We start from the raw sequence: 16,731 nt of genomic DNA, 5'->3' as shown, positions 1-16,731 counted from the left end.
AGGCCATGCATGCTGCTGTGGGTGTGCAAATGGTGATTGTGACTTATTTTGTGCATGTGTGTTGCATGAACACGTCTCCACCAGTAACCATCGTTACTTAGAATTCACTGTTTTGACCACTCTCTCCTACATGTCACTGGTACACTGACCACTGTGCAATTTTGTATATTGATTTCTCAATTGCTTCCCTAAAATAATTCAGGGCTGGTGATGGTTATGAATTAATAGCGCTAGGGAGCAAAAATGTTTGGTCAGCAACCTAGGGAAATTTGAAAATCAGGGAAATTATGGCAGTATCCCCCCAAACCCACCCCAATTTTCTTTTGTAGGCACTTTAAAAGGGTCTATGCAGGTTGACCCCAATAGTGGGATGGGATTTCACCTACATCATTGTTCTTTTTTTTTTTTTTTTTTTTTGACCTGTCCACTGTGATTTCTAAAAGGGAGCAAATTAGTGTCAACTGTGTGTGGTGGTTTGCATTGACATAATTCAGAATGTAACCTCAAGAAGCAGGATACAGATAGTTCTTGCCAACTAGCTTTAGGATTTAACAGTTAGCAGTGAATTAGTAGGCATTAATTAATTTTCTAGTTATTTTTAAATGTAGTGATAAATGAACCTAATTTTTCTCAACAAATAGAAAATTGGACTTGTTTAACTTTCAAACTACTAGTTCACATATATGTCAAAGTACAGCTATTTTATTTTAGTGTCATAAAACAATTCATTTACTCTCCAACCTTTTTTTCTCAACTCTCTCATTTTTAATAGGAGTAGTCTTTGAACACGGATATTCTTTATTCATTACATAGATTTCAGATTGCTCATCAATTTTACGATCACAATTTAAAGTATATGGTAGAATCATCAAAGTCAGAATTTGGCATTACAAATCTCTAAACCATTGCACAAAGTTTTCACATATTAATACTTAAGAAGTTATATCCCCAAATTGGAGAAAACATTTGCAAACTTAATTAAATTTAATGTAAATTTTCAATCCAAAGTCTTCATTACTTTTTTCAAGCTCTGGTTTTGAAAACTATTAACAATGTTTAAGTGTCTGCCTCTAAGATTTTTCACAAAGCCATTAACATTGCTAATTAGGTACAGGACCCCCCAAGTGTGCATTTAAATTGTTTTGACTTTGCTTCTATACCAGATCTAAATAAAAGACTAAAAAATGCAGGTTTCTACACTGCTTTGTGTACAAAATGCATAATTATAATTAATTATTTCAATATTCAACCAAAAAATATTTTTTGGTTGAATTTAATTCTAATTATTTAATTCTGAATTAAATAAATAACTTAGGAATGTGTTGGTAATGTCTTCAATATCATCTGATTTATTCGTGTCAGGTGAGGTATTGGCTAAATACCTTGCACAGGTGATACATTTATCTCCAGAGGATGCCATTCTTTAACTTTCTCGGGAAGTCTGTGTTAGTGCCTGTTACACAAAGAGCTAACCTAAATCCTTCTTTCTGATATGTATTTTTTTCCCCTTCATCTGTCTCTACTGGACAGAGATACTAGCTGACTACTGCTAATCATGATGCAATATCACAGTAAAAAGACAGCAAATTGGTACTTTATCTTTTTTCTAAAACTAATTTCCACTTAATCTTCTTTCTTAGGATCTATTTCGTTTCCCTTTAATAAATTTTCTTAGCATTCTGACTCCTTAAGCTAACATTTCAAAGTTCTTTGTTAAAAGTGTAAACCATTGTGAAAGAGTGGAAAAGTTATTTCAAATAAATTTCACATCCTGCATATACATATGTATGTATTATAATTTTTTAACAACTTCTCTAATATGTGAGAGGGGTACCTAATCCTACCTCCGTCACTCATATATTAATTTTTACCTCCAACTTGGTGGCTTTTCTATTTTGCTTTACAAGTCATCAGTAAAGATCTACCTCACTTTCTCTACGTCATAAATAAGTCATAATACAATTGTGCCCCTTTAATGCTCCCACCTCCTTGCTATCTCAAGTAACCCTGCTTCCCTCTGACATTGGTGTGTTCCATTTCCAATTAGTCTATGAATCTGTCATATGACTCTGAAGTAAAACTACTTTCAAGGTTTGTTACAGCTTTTATCTCCTCTCTAGCCTATACGACTCATAAACGAAATAAATGAATCTAATACAACTTGTTTCTCCTAGGCTGCATTGGCCATTACCCAGTACCTTGTCATCTGATAAGGATTTGCAAATTGATTTTCAATGATAACAGTTTACTCCTGCAAATAATATGTCATGCACTGAAACAGATAATATGAAGAAAAATAATTTGATGATTACTTCTTATGCATTTTTCTAAGTGCTAAACTGGTTGCCTTATACTTATTGACAGTGTTCTTTTACAAAGTTTAATTATTAAACACTGCATTTGCATCTTCTTTCATGTTAAGTCACTTGAGGAATTTGGGTTTTATAAAACTTTAGCTAAATAAACTCAGTGCCCTAAGATATATTGTACAAATACCTGATGATTTAAAAACAACCTTTGTCTGTTTGGTTTCCTTCTTTCCTATCACATTTGGCCCTCCAAAATGATTTTTTAAAGTAGCATTATTTTTTTTAATCTATCAGATGCCCTTAGCTATATTTCCAGCACCATCTAAAAGAAAAACATATTCTCCTTTAGCATCTCATAACTCATGATAAATTTAAATAGCCTCATCATATAAATTTTAAATATCTTTAAAATTCTTCCCAGTTGTTGCTTTAGCCTCTAGCTTCATGTCTAAATGTAGGTATTTCTTTGTAGTTGGAAATTGGCCTACTTTATGTTTAATCAGACCCTTGAAATATATTAAAGCACTCTCCAGCCGTTGGTTTAGTCTACTTGGTTACCTGTTTTCCACCTTCTCCTAATATATTGAAAAATGTAACCTGGTCATCCATCTTGCAAATGCTTCTCTGAAGAACATCAAGTCCACCTCTATGCTTCTGTGTTTTACATGACTTTCTATTGAATCTCTTATTTCCCTCTACTTCTGCCCATTCATTTCCTTTAAATTTATTTACTTTGTTTTTCAGGTTATTCTCCTTTCTTTCATTAGAATCCTAAATCCCATCTGTTCATGATCACTCTCAGTGAGGCTGCCTTTCACCTTTAAATCCTCAACCAAGGCCTCTCTGAATATAGACTTAGGAGGTAGGAAACCCTGCATTCTGGTCCTTTATTCTTATTCTTTTCTGGCCTCATATTCTGTCCACTTAGGTTTACAATTGGTGAAATAAGGATATTGTTAATACCTACCTTAGTTAAAATGTTGAAATTTTTTTCATTTGCATTTAGATGGGCTTAGAGGAATCTAAGCCAACACTGATCATCTTGAAGACTCTAGAAGTCTTCTGCATTTAAACATCTGCTTTAAAATCAGTAGAAAGAAGCATAATTATCTTTTTTATACAGCATGAAATAAATTTTAAATGCCTTATCTAAGTAGCTTGCACAAGTTATTTTAAGTAATATTTTAAGTTTTGCTGAATTAATTAAAATATAGATTAAAAGAAAATGTGGATTAACTATTTAAGACTAAGAGCCAAAAAAAAACCCAGAATAGAATAAGAGTTTAGAAGGTTTTTCTACCTGCAAATAAGAGAAGCTAAAATAGTGAATGCAATGAAGTTGCAAATTCTGAGGCCAAATTTGAGTATGACATTTTATCAACCAGTTTCTCAATCATATCAGATCCAATGTCTCCTTGTCTCAATAAATATTTTGTTATACTCATTTTCCTATCCTGAAATGGAACTCAGAGATAATTTAACCTATTTCTAAAATATCAACATGGTTCCCTAACGGTAATATACAGGAGAAATAAAAGAAAAGCAGTTTACAATAAAATATTTATTTCAATATGTTAGTGTTCAAATATAATTGCACTAGAAAACATAACGCAATAATCAGACATATGAAGAAAACTTGGTTTTAAAAGCATTAAGTACATGAGAAAATATTCCATACAGGTACCAGATAAAATGGTACAGCAGGAGGATAAATGGGCAGCATAATCAAAACCACCATTGGAGTCAAGAATTATATCAGACTTATTTATACATGAATTTTAAAAATGGGAAGTAACTAAAATTTAATTATGATTAATATACCAATATAAACTGAAGAGAAAATAAGGAAGTATGGTATTCTTATAAATGAGCTAGCTCTTGCTTTTAATAGTAGTGTCAAAATGATACCTTCCGTGATATAATGCAATAGTAGTGAATTGCACAGAAGAAAAATCCCACTAGATGTCAGGGCATGTATTCATCCTCTAATACATAAAAAAAGATCCTGCAAACATGCTTTGTTATGTAATGAGAAATTGAAGATGGAATGGAAAATGAAATGGCAATTGAGACATTATAGAGAAGTTGTGGCAGATCTCCAGGGAGTTTTGAGAATGAGACTGAAAACCAACAGCCAACCCAAAGACAAATAATAATTACAAGTGTTTCATTTTTAAGAGATAGGTTCCTTTTCATAGTATCATATCATTTTACATATATAGGAAGATATTTATATAAAATATTTTTGAAGGAACTTTTATTAGTGTGATTTTGGTAATTCTCTGAAAATTTAATAATATTTGGTTCCAACACTGATAAAGAAGACTCAAATCTCCTAGCTTACATATTTGCAAATAACAGATCCAAACACAGATTGTAAACTAAATTCTGAAATATTCTATTGGCTACTCAAATGCTATGAGGAGTGTAGCTCTAAGTGGCATAATTTTCCAAAATGATGAACAATTTCTGATAAAGTTCTGAATAAAACAATATATATTCTTACCTCTACATGGAAATTGTAGCTCTGGAAATTTCAATTTATATTAAAATCATGTAAAAAGCACATTGTGGTGTTTATATGTGAAACAGTTAGTTTTAAAGCTCAGTTCATGAATACACAGGCTTTTCACCTGCATGAATGGCCTCGAGGCATGTAAGGCAATTCATTAAGGCAGGAGAATTGTGACATTGAAATTCTTTCATAATTGTGACAACAAAAAATGCCCCCACAAATCTCCCCTAGAGTGAAATACTACCATAGTTGAAATCACATGCTTATATAAGTGTAGCCAATTCAGTGGAGTTTATTGGCACTGGTCACAAGGGCAATTAAAGTAGATTAACAGTGTCTTTCTGTCTATTAACATTGTAGAATCTGTGATGACATCGATGATCTGTGAATTTAGCCAAATTTTAAATAACTCTGTGGACAATTTGCTACAGAAATGCAGCATAGAGAAGGATGATTAAAAAAAAGAGAGTGGAAAGATGAGCTTAAGGGCTTTGAATACAATTTAACTATATATTTGATCTCTGTTATCTATAATCTCTTAATAGTATCCCTGTTAGTTAAATAACCTAAGGATTGAAAATAGGACATTAGAGTTGGGGAAAAGACAATATCTAAGAAATCTGAAATCCTAGCGTAATTTACAAACTGTAAATATTAAGATATAAAACCTAGAACTCAACTATAGAATGCTGCAGAAAGGGAAACACTATCCTGGTATGCATTACAATAAAATAAATTAGTGATGTGGGCTGGAGACTTCCAAAAAGACCTGAAGAATGGAGTTTCTGTCAGAGAACTATCTGAAGGCTAGATGAATTTGTTGCCACTATTGGCTCTTATTTCTATCTTTGTATAAATAGTAAAGAGAGTTAGGTTCTATATGCAAATGAGAACATACGAGGCAATAAATTCCTGGAGAGCTCGTGACATTTTTCTTCTAGATGGACTTGGTCATCGTCATGGATAAGACTCAGGGAGTCAACAGAAATGCAACTCAAGAAACACAGTATTTGTTAAATACATGAAAATTTATTAAGATTACTTCAAACTTTTATAATAAACAAGTGTAAACTTTTATGAACAAGTATAGTGTGATTTTCCCCCATAGCGACTATGAACAAAATGATGAGCATTGATTTCTTAGTATTATATCTGACCCAAGTTGATTGATTATTGTCCAAAATGCAAAATCTTTAAGTCTAATTTTTAAGTGTTTATACCTTGCTTGATGCTTAAAGTACATTTTGATCCCAAAAATGGGTTCACGTCATTTTGAACAGGGAAAAAAATAACAAAGGCAACTATGCTGCCTAACAAGTTTATTGATGCAATTTGTATGTTTTAACCACTTCCTGGGGCACAAAAATGGGGAGCTCACGATTTTTATAAAATTCTCCCTGTTGTTAATTTTTAAGAGCTAAATAACAGTGTACGTAATATTGCTCATTACACAAGATACTTCTCAGAGAATTTCCTGATTCTCCATAAGCAACAGACAACAGATTCATCCCAAAGGAAGACACAGCTGGTCAGTCTACTCCCTCAACAAAGAAACCAGGAGTCTTGCCACCTTGCCAAGCTATCTTTGTAGGAAAGATTTTGAGAAGCGACTAGGTACTATCAACTCCAGACATGCCCTATTACCTAGCTGTGGTCACTTGTATTGTAAGTTATGTTTGCCAGAGCATTAGTCTTTTGTGGTTTTTAATAGCGCCTTTTTTTTTCTCAGAAAGTGGTCAAGATTTAAACATAAGTGAAAGAAAAAAAAGGATCTAAAAATCCCACATATGATCCAAGAGTTTTCAATAGAGTACACACATTCACACAAAAATGGCCTTTCACCCTCTGCAGCTTTATCTGTAATTCCTTCATCTGGGTTTAACTCTTTCAGAAGCTCTGTGGAGCATCTCATATAGGTAGCGGAAACATATGAAGAGCCTAGATGGCTTGTCACTCCTCAGTGACACAGACAGGGGAGTAACACAAATTGGAGCAGGGTAAACAATCCATTTGGAAATTTCATGGCCAATATGACTTTAACCATAGGTAAGTCCTTCTTAAATAATCCTCAAATTACAAAATGAAATTTATAAGAAACTTTAAAGGTAGAATTTGACCAGTAACAGAGAGTGTAGTTTTTTCTTTTATTCTAGCTTTTAATGAAAGAAACTAATTAACAGCTAAATCTGCCATTTGCTCTCTGGGTACACACTTAGAACCCAGTCTTATTCTCAGATACTCACATGCCATTCCATGTGGCCCAAGGTGACCCTAATCCCTGTATCCAGGTATAAGCTGGCTGCATTCAGTCACACTCAAATCAGGATCATATTGGTCAGGAATCATTAGCAGGGCATTCAGAACTGTCTCTTTCTTCTCTATCTTCTTATATTACTCTTACAAATACTTTCCATTTTTTTAGGGCCTTTTAATCATATCAAGTCAAGCCTCCTGGGATCCACATCAGATTCAAACCTCAACAAATACAGCACCATTAACAAGATTCCACAGCTCACTCTGAATTTTTCAGAGGCCAAAACTGAGAAAAAGAATTCATCACCTCCTTCTTCAGATAAAACCATTATTGCACCCAAGGTTAAAGATCGAACACACAATGTGACCGAGAAAGTGACCCAGGTAGGACACAATTTTCTTATCAATTTCAACTGTTTTAGAGGTTTGTTTCTGCACCATGAAACATATTCTTTTTCTTATAAATGACTATCGGTAGAGGTAAGACATTTTTTCTTTGTACTCCTATTTATCTTGAGATGTTGGGTAACTCTCTAATATAACAGATTAATAAAGCCGTATACTATGATTTTATATATTACAAGACTAAGCAAAAATGGGCTAACATGGCATGGTTGCTCCCACTTTCATAGAGGTGGTTAACCTGCTATTCGTCGTGTTTGGACACTTATTGTTTGGCTGCCAACTCTCACATTATTAAAACATGGTTTTTTAATATAATGGATATGTCTATTGAAGCTTTAGGGGACTAATTAGCATTTGCTCTGAACTGTGGTATCCTTTTGCACTTACTCTACTAAATAGACTCAGATCTAAGTCAGTTAACTTGGGGAAAAGAGCTGTCTGAAATGATGAAAAGTCAGTGGAACACCATATTTTATTGGAACAATATCTTATTGTTTTCAAATAAATACGGCAACTTGAACTAGGATGAAAAGCTAGCAGGTGTACTGCTTCAGAGAGTAGATAAAAATGATTTCTACTTATTATACCAATATACCAACCTAAGCAGTACGTAGCTTTTGCTTACAATGCACTTACATTGTTGGGAATTCATGACTTTAAAATTTGTCAAGCAAGCAGTTCTTTTACAAACAATTTACTCGGTATATTTGCTTAGCAAATCTTTGCATAAACTCTCTATAATATAAAGCCAAGCTTGCCCACATTCTTTATCCCAAGCATTGAAGTTTTTGAATTAATGAAGTTTTTCTGTAATTGTAATCACTACAAACCACACTATAGTACTGTTTCCAGATAACCTCTTATGTGTGAGCTGAAATAGCTATGAAAAGACCATGAGCAAGTTATAAATAAACCTGTGCAGTCTATATTTATTTGAGATGAGAAATTATACACGCCATTCTTGAGAGCATTTTTTCTATATATTTTAATATTTATGTAGTGAAGAGGCTTTCTTTTCTTGGCATTTCACTTTTCTTAACTTATATTTAATAAAATGGGTAAATGAACAGTTTACTGTTACGCACATTGTATTGACATCATTTTGATAGCTTTGTATTTTCCTTTCAATTGTTTTTACTTTAAAAGTTTTATTATTTATAGATTTCTACCATTATATGAATATATAGGAATCAAGAGACTTCAGAGGAGACAGAAGAAAAGTTGGAAATATTAGGATCAGGGCCCTGCAAGTGCATAAGAAAATAAAATTTAAAGAGAAGCACAACATGGCAATGGGGACTGTGGCGAACTGTGGAGTGCAGGCCCCATCTAAAGCAGACAGCTGATACGCAGCTCTGTCTAACTGCGGTTAGGCAGAAATGCTTGACCAATTAATGAATGCTTGCAAATCTTTCCATTTTAAAAAAGAAGCTGGAAATGCAGAATTTAAGATAACCTCTTTATTTCTTAAAGTTGACAAATGGAAAAATGCCTTGAACTCTTTTTTAGGCTGAACAAAACACATCTTAAGGCCTGTGTGCAGCCATGTGTGATCTCAGCAAGTCTTTCATGTGCTTGGTCCACCACAGAGGCCACCCTATGCTGCCATGTTCAGCAGATCCACTGTGCCAGGAGAACATGATACACACAGAGATCTGAGAAGCACCTGGTCTGGGGACTTTCTCAGATAGTGGGACAGGAAACATATATATAAATATCAATAATGAAATGCATGGTAATAAAGAATATTAGGGAGAAAGTTATTCTACTATAAGGGAAGAATTGGCAGGGAAGAAAAAAAAACAGGATTAAGCATTTAAGCCAGATCTAGAAGGTCACATCAAACTGCATAGTCAGTAAATTTTAAGAGCATAAATCAGAGTCAAACTGGATTGTGTTTTATTTCAGGCATTTATTGTAGGCCATGAATGCAAGTGGCATTTATTGTGTGACATTAAGGCAAATTTCAGGACTGGGAAAACTTGCTTCTCAGAGTTGATATAAGAATTAAATAGAAATATGGAAAGTGTCCATCCTAGTACTACGTACCATAACAAGCAATGTCAGGTCATTATTATGTTTATTCATATTCTTCTATGATCCCCCAACTCTCCTCACCATCTCTGCAGGATCTCTTTATCCCTACATCACGAGGGCCTTAGTAGAACACCTGGCAGAATGGAGTTCATCAAATGTTTGCTGAATAAATGAGTGCATAAATGGATGGAAGAGTTAGCCAAGGGAAGGGATAAGAATTCCAGGTAGAAAAAAACACAAGAACAAAGTTATGAAAGCAGTAAAGTCCATATGACTTTTTAGAACAAGTGGTTTTCTGAGCTGGCGAGAGGCTAGTCTGGAAAATTTACCTTCAAAATAACACTTTTCTACCTTTTCACATAAGTGCCATGGGGGTTTGAGTAAAATGCAACAGTTTCCATCAAAAGCTTTGCATTTTTTTTGGTCTCACACTTTATCTTTAAAAGCCCTGTGACTTTCAAATTTAGCTTTGTAATATAGAAATATTTGTTTTAACATTTAAAAATGTTTTAAAATATTATTATAGACCTAATGTTTGTGTACCCACCAAAATTTATGTGTTGAAACATAATCACCAGCATGATGGCATTTGGAGGTGGGACCTTTCAGAATAGGTCATGAGTGTGGAGCTCTCATAAATGGGATTAGTGTCCTTGTAAAAGAGGCCCCAGAGAGCTCTTTGGCCCCCTTCTGCACTGTGAGGTTACAATGAAAAGATGGAGCTTATTTATGAAAAAGGAAGCAAGCCCTCATCAGGCATTAAATAGGCTGGCAACTTGATCTTGGACTTCACAGCCACCATAACTGTGGACAATACATTTCTCTTGTTTGTAAGCTACCCAGTTGATGAGTATTTTATTTTAGCAGCCCAAATGGACTAAGATGACTACTTACCACTGAGTGAATCTGAGGCCCACAGAAAGACCCCAGAGTTTTCCTAAAGCTTCTTATGCTTCCCACAAATTGTGGAGTATCCCCCTCCCACTCTCCAAAGTACCCCAACTGGAGAGGTATGATACAGGCAAAAGCCTTTTTCAAACTGCTGGAAGATCAGAATTTGATCTTATTTTATAAAAGTTCTCTCTTTTTTTACAGTGTAAAAAATACAATGAATGGGAGGAAATTCTGGAGTCAGGTGAAACACTTAAGTTGCTATGGTCCTTGCTAGAAATAATAAGGGATTGAATAAAGCCTGAGACCAGAAACTGGGAAAAAAGGCATCAGTAGGAATGCTTTATTTTCTTTGTAGGGGCCCCTTTTAGCTCTTAGTGACAAACCTTCCAATTGTCCACATGTCAAACCAAACAACGTAGAGATCAAATATCAAGAACTTCCTCCTGCAGGCATAGCTTCTGGAAATTTTATTTAAGCACTTGAAAGCAGAGCTCTTCAATAACTCATTTATAGGATTACATACTTCATTTTGTATTTGTGAAGTTTCCTAATTGCAGCTATCTTTGAAATTTCCATATTCACTACTTTTAACATTAGTTGTCCTCTGGTCACCAAAAACAACTCGGTAATAACCAAAAGACTTTACTTGTCTTTTTATTTTCTTTAGGCCTGCATGGAGATTCTCTTTGTCAGGAAATTTTCAACATGTTTGCTGTAGGCAGCCAGCAGTATTTCCTTAATCCAATGTTCTTTCTTATTTTATTCACGTAATAGATTTGTATGATATTTCTTTCTTCAAAAGAAGTCAAGATTTTGCTTATAGATTATTCAACAATAAATTTTAAACACTCTACAGTGCACAAACAATAGAGCAGTCATCAAGAGAAAAAGGCATAGATGAAAAGAATAATCGCTGCTCCTGTTGTTCTGTCTCACCACTTGGATCTTATCTCTATTACACATTAAATTAGAATTAGGCAATTATTTATTTGCCTCCTCAGTTAGAGTCACCTTCTTCAACACAGGGACTATGTGGTCATTCATTCATTCATTCGTTGGTCATTCATGTATTTGTTTATTCATTCAAAAGCATGTATTGACATGTATTATATATAATATATAATATATACATTATATACTATATACTATATATTACATATTATGTGTATATATAATATACATATTATGTGTGTATATATAATATACATGTTATATATTATATGTGCTGAATATAATACATATATACATAGTATGTGTATATATAACATACATTATATGTTATATTGTATATAACATATAATGTATATAATATATTGTATATAACATATAATGTATATAATATATTATATGTATTGTATGTAACATATAATGTATATCAATATGTATATTATATATAATGTATCATGTATATCCATATATAAGGTATAAACACACACAGTGCTAGGTGCTGGGAATTCAGAATTAAAAGGCAAATCTCTGCCTTTGAGTCTCGAAGGAGGTAGACAAGTACAGTACATTGGCTTTACAGTGCAATGTAAAGTATTTTTCTATGGGTAAACACTGTGTGTGCAGATGGTGCTGAGAGAGGAAACCTTACCTACACTGGGAGTTTGGGATAGTGTTTGGGGAATATAAACCCTTAAGTGTGTTTTGAAGGTGAGAAGTTTCCAAAATAAGGAATAAAAATCTGGAGTGAAACACATGTAGGAATCTCTAGGTACGAAAGAATGAATGCAGCATGAGGTGTTTGTATGACCAGTGCCTGGTATAATTATATGACACATAGTAGCATCTTAAAAGATTCAAATGAACCACTGAGGGTATTGGGTGGGATTAAGCAAGAGTAAGTCTGCAGTCAAAAATCTCCAAAGCAAATGCCTTCCTTCTGAAATCTTTTGTTAGGCAAGACTTCAATTCTTGCTGCTATTTTGGATCCATAGACCTCTTTTGGCCTTATTGGTCTTCTGGAATGCATCGTGTCATATTTCATTTTGCCATATTTCATCTCACCTTCTTTATTTATTTGGAGAAAAGAGAAAATAATTCTCAGAAGATGTGTGTGTTTTTTTTCCTGCACTACAGTCCAGCCAGTAAAGGCTGATGTGCAGTAGTGTACATCTCAGGGAGGCAAGCCCTTGGCTGGCCATTTCTACCAAATTCCAATGGAGTGGTGGAGAGTAAACAATGAATTGTCAGAAAATTTGGGCGGAGAACAAAGGTAAGGTCTCCTTTTACCAAGAAGTTGCACTTCTCAATTGAAGATCACATTATTGGCTATATTTGCCCCCTTTTAAATAAAAGTGAACCACACTTTTGCACTATTCTAAGATTTTGTTATTCCTGAGGCTAGTTTAGTTCAAATATTGTGCCAATTTTTAGGATGAAACATATTATTTTGTTGCCATGTTCAGCTTTGACAAGTTTTGTATTAGACCACTCTCCCTGGATAAGTATGAGTATCCGAATAGTTAAAGAAGATGGTACCATGGATTTCAAATCTTTATTGGCCATTGTATCAGTCAATACTGTAACAGAATGCAAGTAACAGAAATCCAACTCAAACCACTTTAAGCAAAAAAATGAAAGGAAGAGGGGAAGTTTATTGGGCCATATTACTGAAAGGTACAGAGAAAGATCTGCTTTGGGGTGAGCTATATACATTTTTGTGTAACTAGTGACATTCTCTCCCTTGCTTCTGTGTTGACTGCACTCCCCACCTAATAGCAGAAAGTTCCTCAGAGTCTCCTGTCTCACCTAATGCTCACAGTTAGTAATTTGGGGAGAAGGACCTTCTTTCTTCCAGTGTCCATATTATTCCCAGAAAAAGAAGACTCTTATGGACCATCTTGGGCCATGTGATCATCTTGTGGAGGAAAAAGTATAGCCCCTTGACTGACAGTCACACCAGAAAAATGCAGAGGGAGAAGCAAGCCTGTAAAGCAGGAGAATCAAACAGCAGTGGCCCATTGTAGAGATGAAGATAGGAATTCAAATTAACAGCATTAACCACACACACGTGCACACCCCCACCCTCCCCCGCACACACACAGAGTCCACATTGGGCGGTGGGTAGATTCTAGAAACACAGAAATATAAAACCTAGTATAGATACTTAAGACATTATAAATTACTTGGAGAAACACTACATAACAGTATATAGCATTTACACATGCTAATTTAATAAATGCTACAAGGCCATATTATGAAAGTAACAATAGTTTACATTTCCTTTAAACTTAGTATTTGTCGTACTATGACCAAATAGTTCTATAAGTTGGCCTTTATTACATAAGAGGAATGTCTGGTGAATTCAGTGGAAACCCATTTTGAGATAATCAGGAAATAAGATGTGTGAAGGGCCCTTAATGAGCCAGAAGGTATTAATCTGCGGAACAGAAGATGAGAAAAAATTTACTATTAGTCCACAAGTATAATTTTCCTGTAGCTTTACTAAGGAAAGTACTCAAGAAAATTAGTTCAGATTTAATCACAAAATAACTTAGGTCACAAGAAAGAAGTTTCTGAATATTAAAAAAGCCATATAATCTTTAAGTATATGTAGACTTTAGAGCCATAATAGATTCCCAACATTTAGGATTCATGTAAGTATATTATTGGCATGAAAATAGAATTATGGTAACTTTCATGATTTCTGACATTGATTGAGCATTTAATATGTGCCAGGCTCAGTGGTAAATGGTTTAGTGGATTCTCAATTTTAATCTATATGACAGCACTGTGAGATTGTGCTGTTATTATCCATCTGCATTTCATAGAGAAGAAATTAAGCTTAGAGACTGGAAGCAACTTGCTTAGGTCTTATAGTAAATTATGGACGTAGCCTTCAACCTGAGGTAATTTGATTCCAAAAGTGAAGTTCTCATTCTCTAAAATATATCCTCTTTATGATTCTGTTCTGTTTCCCCATTTGTCCCCTAAATCTCCTCAGGAGTTACTGTGGCAGTTGGACATACTTGTAACATTTGACTGTGACACCAAATGTCCTAATCTGAATGGTTAGTTAACTCTTCAAAAAGCCTACAAAGCTATCATTGCCATGGAGGTTCATTTCCAGCACGGTCTCTTGTTTAAATTTATATACCATCTACTTTATGCTGATTTCAGATTAGAATAGTGGGATGGGGGTTTTTGTTGGTCGTATGCTGTACAGTTACAGAAAAAGCAAAACCACCCTGATATTACTGACTTAAAGAAGAACTGAAAGATTATAGCCTTTTACTTATATTGAATTTTGTTCATTATGAACAGGTTCATTATCTCTTCATTGTGACTCAGTGTTTCTCAATTTATGCTTATTTTTGACATAAATCCAAAACAAGTGTTTATGATTTAGTACTTCTTTAGGAATGCAGGCTGATTTGTAATGAAGAAATTTTAATGAGGAAATAACATTGACTTTATCTTCTTAGCTAATGTTTAAAATTATTTGTCATCTCAGGCTTAAGAGTACAAAGTTTCTCCCATCCAAGTACTAACCAGGACCAACTCTGTTGCATTTCTGAGATCAGATGAGATCGCATGTACTCAGGGTGGTATGGCCGTAGATATTAGTACAAAATATCTTAACATGTTCTGTAGTTTCCTTCAAATTGGATAAATTTAGTCCTGAATTTCTTCAGTGATATGATTTGAAAAGTCTTTCAGATACAACAACAAACTAAAAGTGGTTTTATATATAGCAGTACTTTTCAATAATAATTTCATGGTTTTAAAATTATACTTAAAAAGGCAAATTTTCAACAATTACTTGTATAAAGACTCATTGATTCTTCACTCTTGAAATTACTAAAAACAAAATTCACAATACTAATGCAGGATTTTTTGCTCCTTAGCTCAGCTAGGTCTGGGTTCTTGTCTCATGACCAGGAAAAAGTAGGCACATGGATACTCAAAGAATGAGTGGAGTAGAATTTTTTAAGTGAAAGGAAAGCTCTCAGCAAAGAGAGAGGGGCTTTGAAAGCGGGTTCCCAGTTTCCCCCCTTCTCAGTTGAATACAAAGGCTTCTATATATCTAAGCTGACGGGGCTGGGTTCCATATTTGTATAAGGCATGAATTCCAGGTGGCGCCCCTCCATCCCCCCAGTGCACATGCGGGCCCTTAGTCCACTGCAGGCATGCTTAAGAGAACTGTGTAAGTTCTCTTATCTGCACAAAACATCTAGTGTAAGCACTTGTGGGGCTGGTCAGAGGTTCTCTGGGGACCTTTCCTTACTGTCTGCCTAAAGAAAGGTAACTCCTTTCATTCCCTTCTTCAGGAGTGGAGACCCCCAACGGCTGTTGGGGAAAGTAGACAATCACCATTCTAAACTGCTTCCTGCTGACAGGGAATTCTGTTTTGGGAAAGTGGCAGTTAGGGCTCCTCCTGAGGTCTGTTTAAGGGTCCGTGGAAGAATGGCACATCCATGCATGGTTTCATTTGCATCGCCATTTGAAGTTTAATGGCCTTTTAGCAAGAAGAAGCAATTTGGGTTATCAGAAGCTGTATATCAAAATGAATCAAGGGGGTAAGGACAGCTCCACAGTCCCAAGATTGCTGACATGCCCAGATAACTGGTGGCTATAGTTATCCCTGCCAAGATTTGGATGCATGGGGCTTAGCTTTGGTTGACTCCCTTGGTCTTATTTTCCCAAATAAAAAACCTCCAGGATTTGGAGGATAATTGCCCAGAATTAAAATATTGATCCAGATTTTTACATTATCCATCCCTTTTGTTTCTTCTGAGCTGCAGCTGGGTATCACTGGTTTGTTCACAGGAATAAGCAGGATTAGTCTAAAATGTTGGCAAAAACTTGAAAACAACTGATGAGATTAGAATTGAATGACAAGTGTATGTTAAGTTTTGAAACAATTTTTCTCTCTCCAGTCCTCATTTTTGTCAAAAATAAATCATGATAAGACTGAGTTCTTTGTAAAATAAACTTAAGTCTTATACTTGGCTTGATTATCTGCATAAAGTACAGCAAGAATAGTTATATTTAACATAGGCTTTTAAATTGGCTTTAATAGAACTCTGTTCTACAAGGAATCTCAGATAAGACCTTTTAAAGCCTAGCCCAGCCATGGATTTGTACTCTGAAATACCTATGATTTGGGCAAATTCCTCTCTTCTTGAGGTCCCCAGAACATAGGGCTCCTGGGCCTGTTAGAAAGTGACATTCTTTACTCACCACAGGTTAGGAACCCTGTACGGGGACTGTTTAGACAAGGTATGAGGCCAAAGTTCCTAAGGAGCTTTAATTGGTTCTGCAGGTCATGCTTGATTCCTTAAAGGGAAGCACATCCTTCCAGTCAAAGCC

The 16,731-nt window shown here is 34.8% G+C and overlaps 1 protein-coding gene across 4 annotated transcripts in view; it reads left to right on the top strand.

The window, feature by feature from the left end:
- KCNH7 (potassium voltage-gated channel subfamily H member 7) overlaps nt 1-16,731 on the top strand; it is a 476,848-nt gene that overhangs the window by 326,435 nt on the left and 133,682 nt on the right. For all 4 annotated transcript variants that reach the window (XM_019022597.4, XM_055379105.2, XM_055379104.2 and 1 more), the window contains one exon: nt 7,247-7,461. In XM_019022597.4, the coding sequence (XP_018878142.1) occupies nt 7,247-7,461 (215 nt within the window). The remainder of the gene's footprint in view (nt 1-7,246; nt 7,462-16,731) is intronic.

The sequence above is a fragment of the Gorilla gorilla genome, chromosome 11 (genome assembly GCF_029281585.2).
Source record: "Gorilla gorilla gorilla isolate KB3781 chromosome 11, NHGRI_mGorGor1-v2.1_pri, whole genome shotgun sequence".
Lineage (NCBI taxonomy): Eukaryota > Metazoa > Chordata > Mammalia > Primates > Hominidae > Gorilla > Gorilla gorilla.
This window is presented reverse-complemented; position numbering and strand designations above follow the sequence as displayed.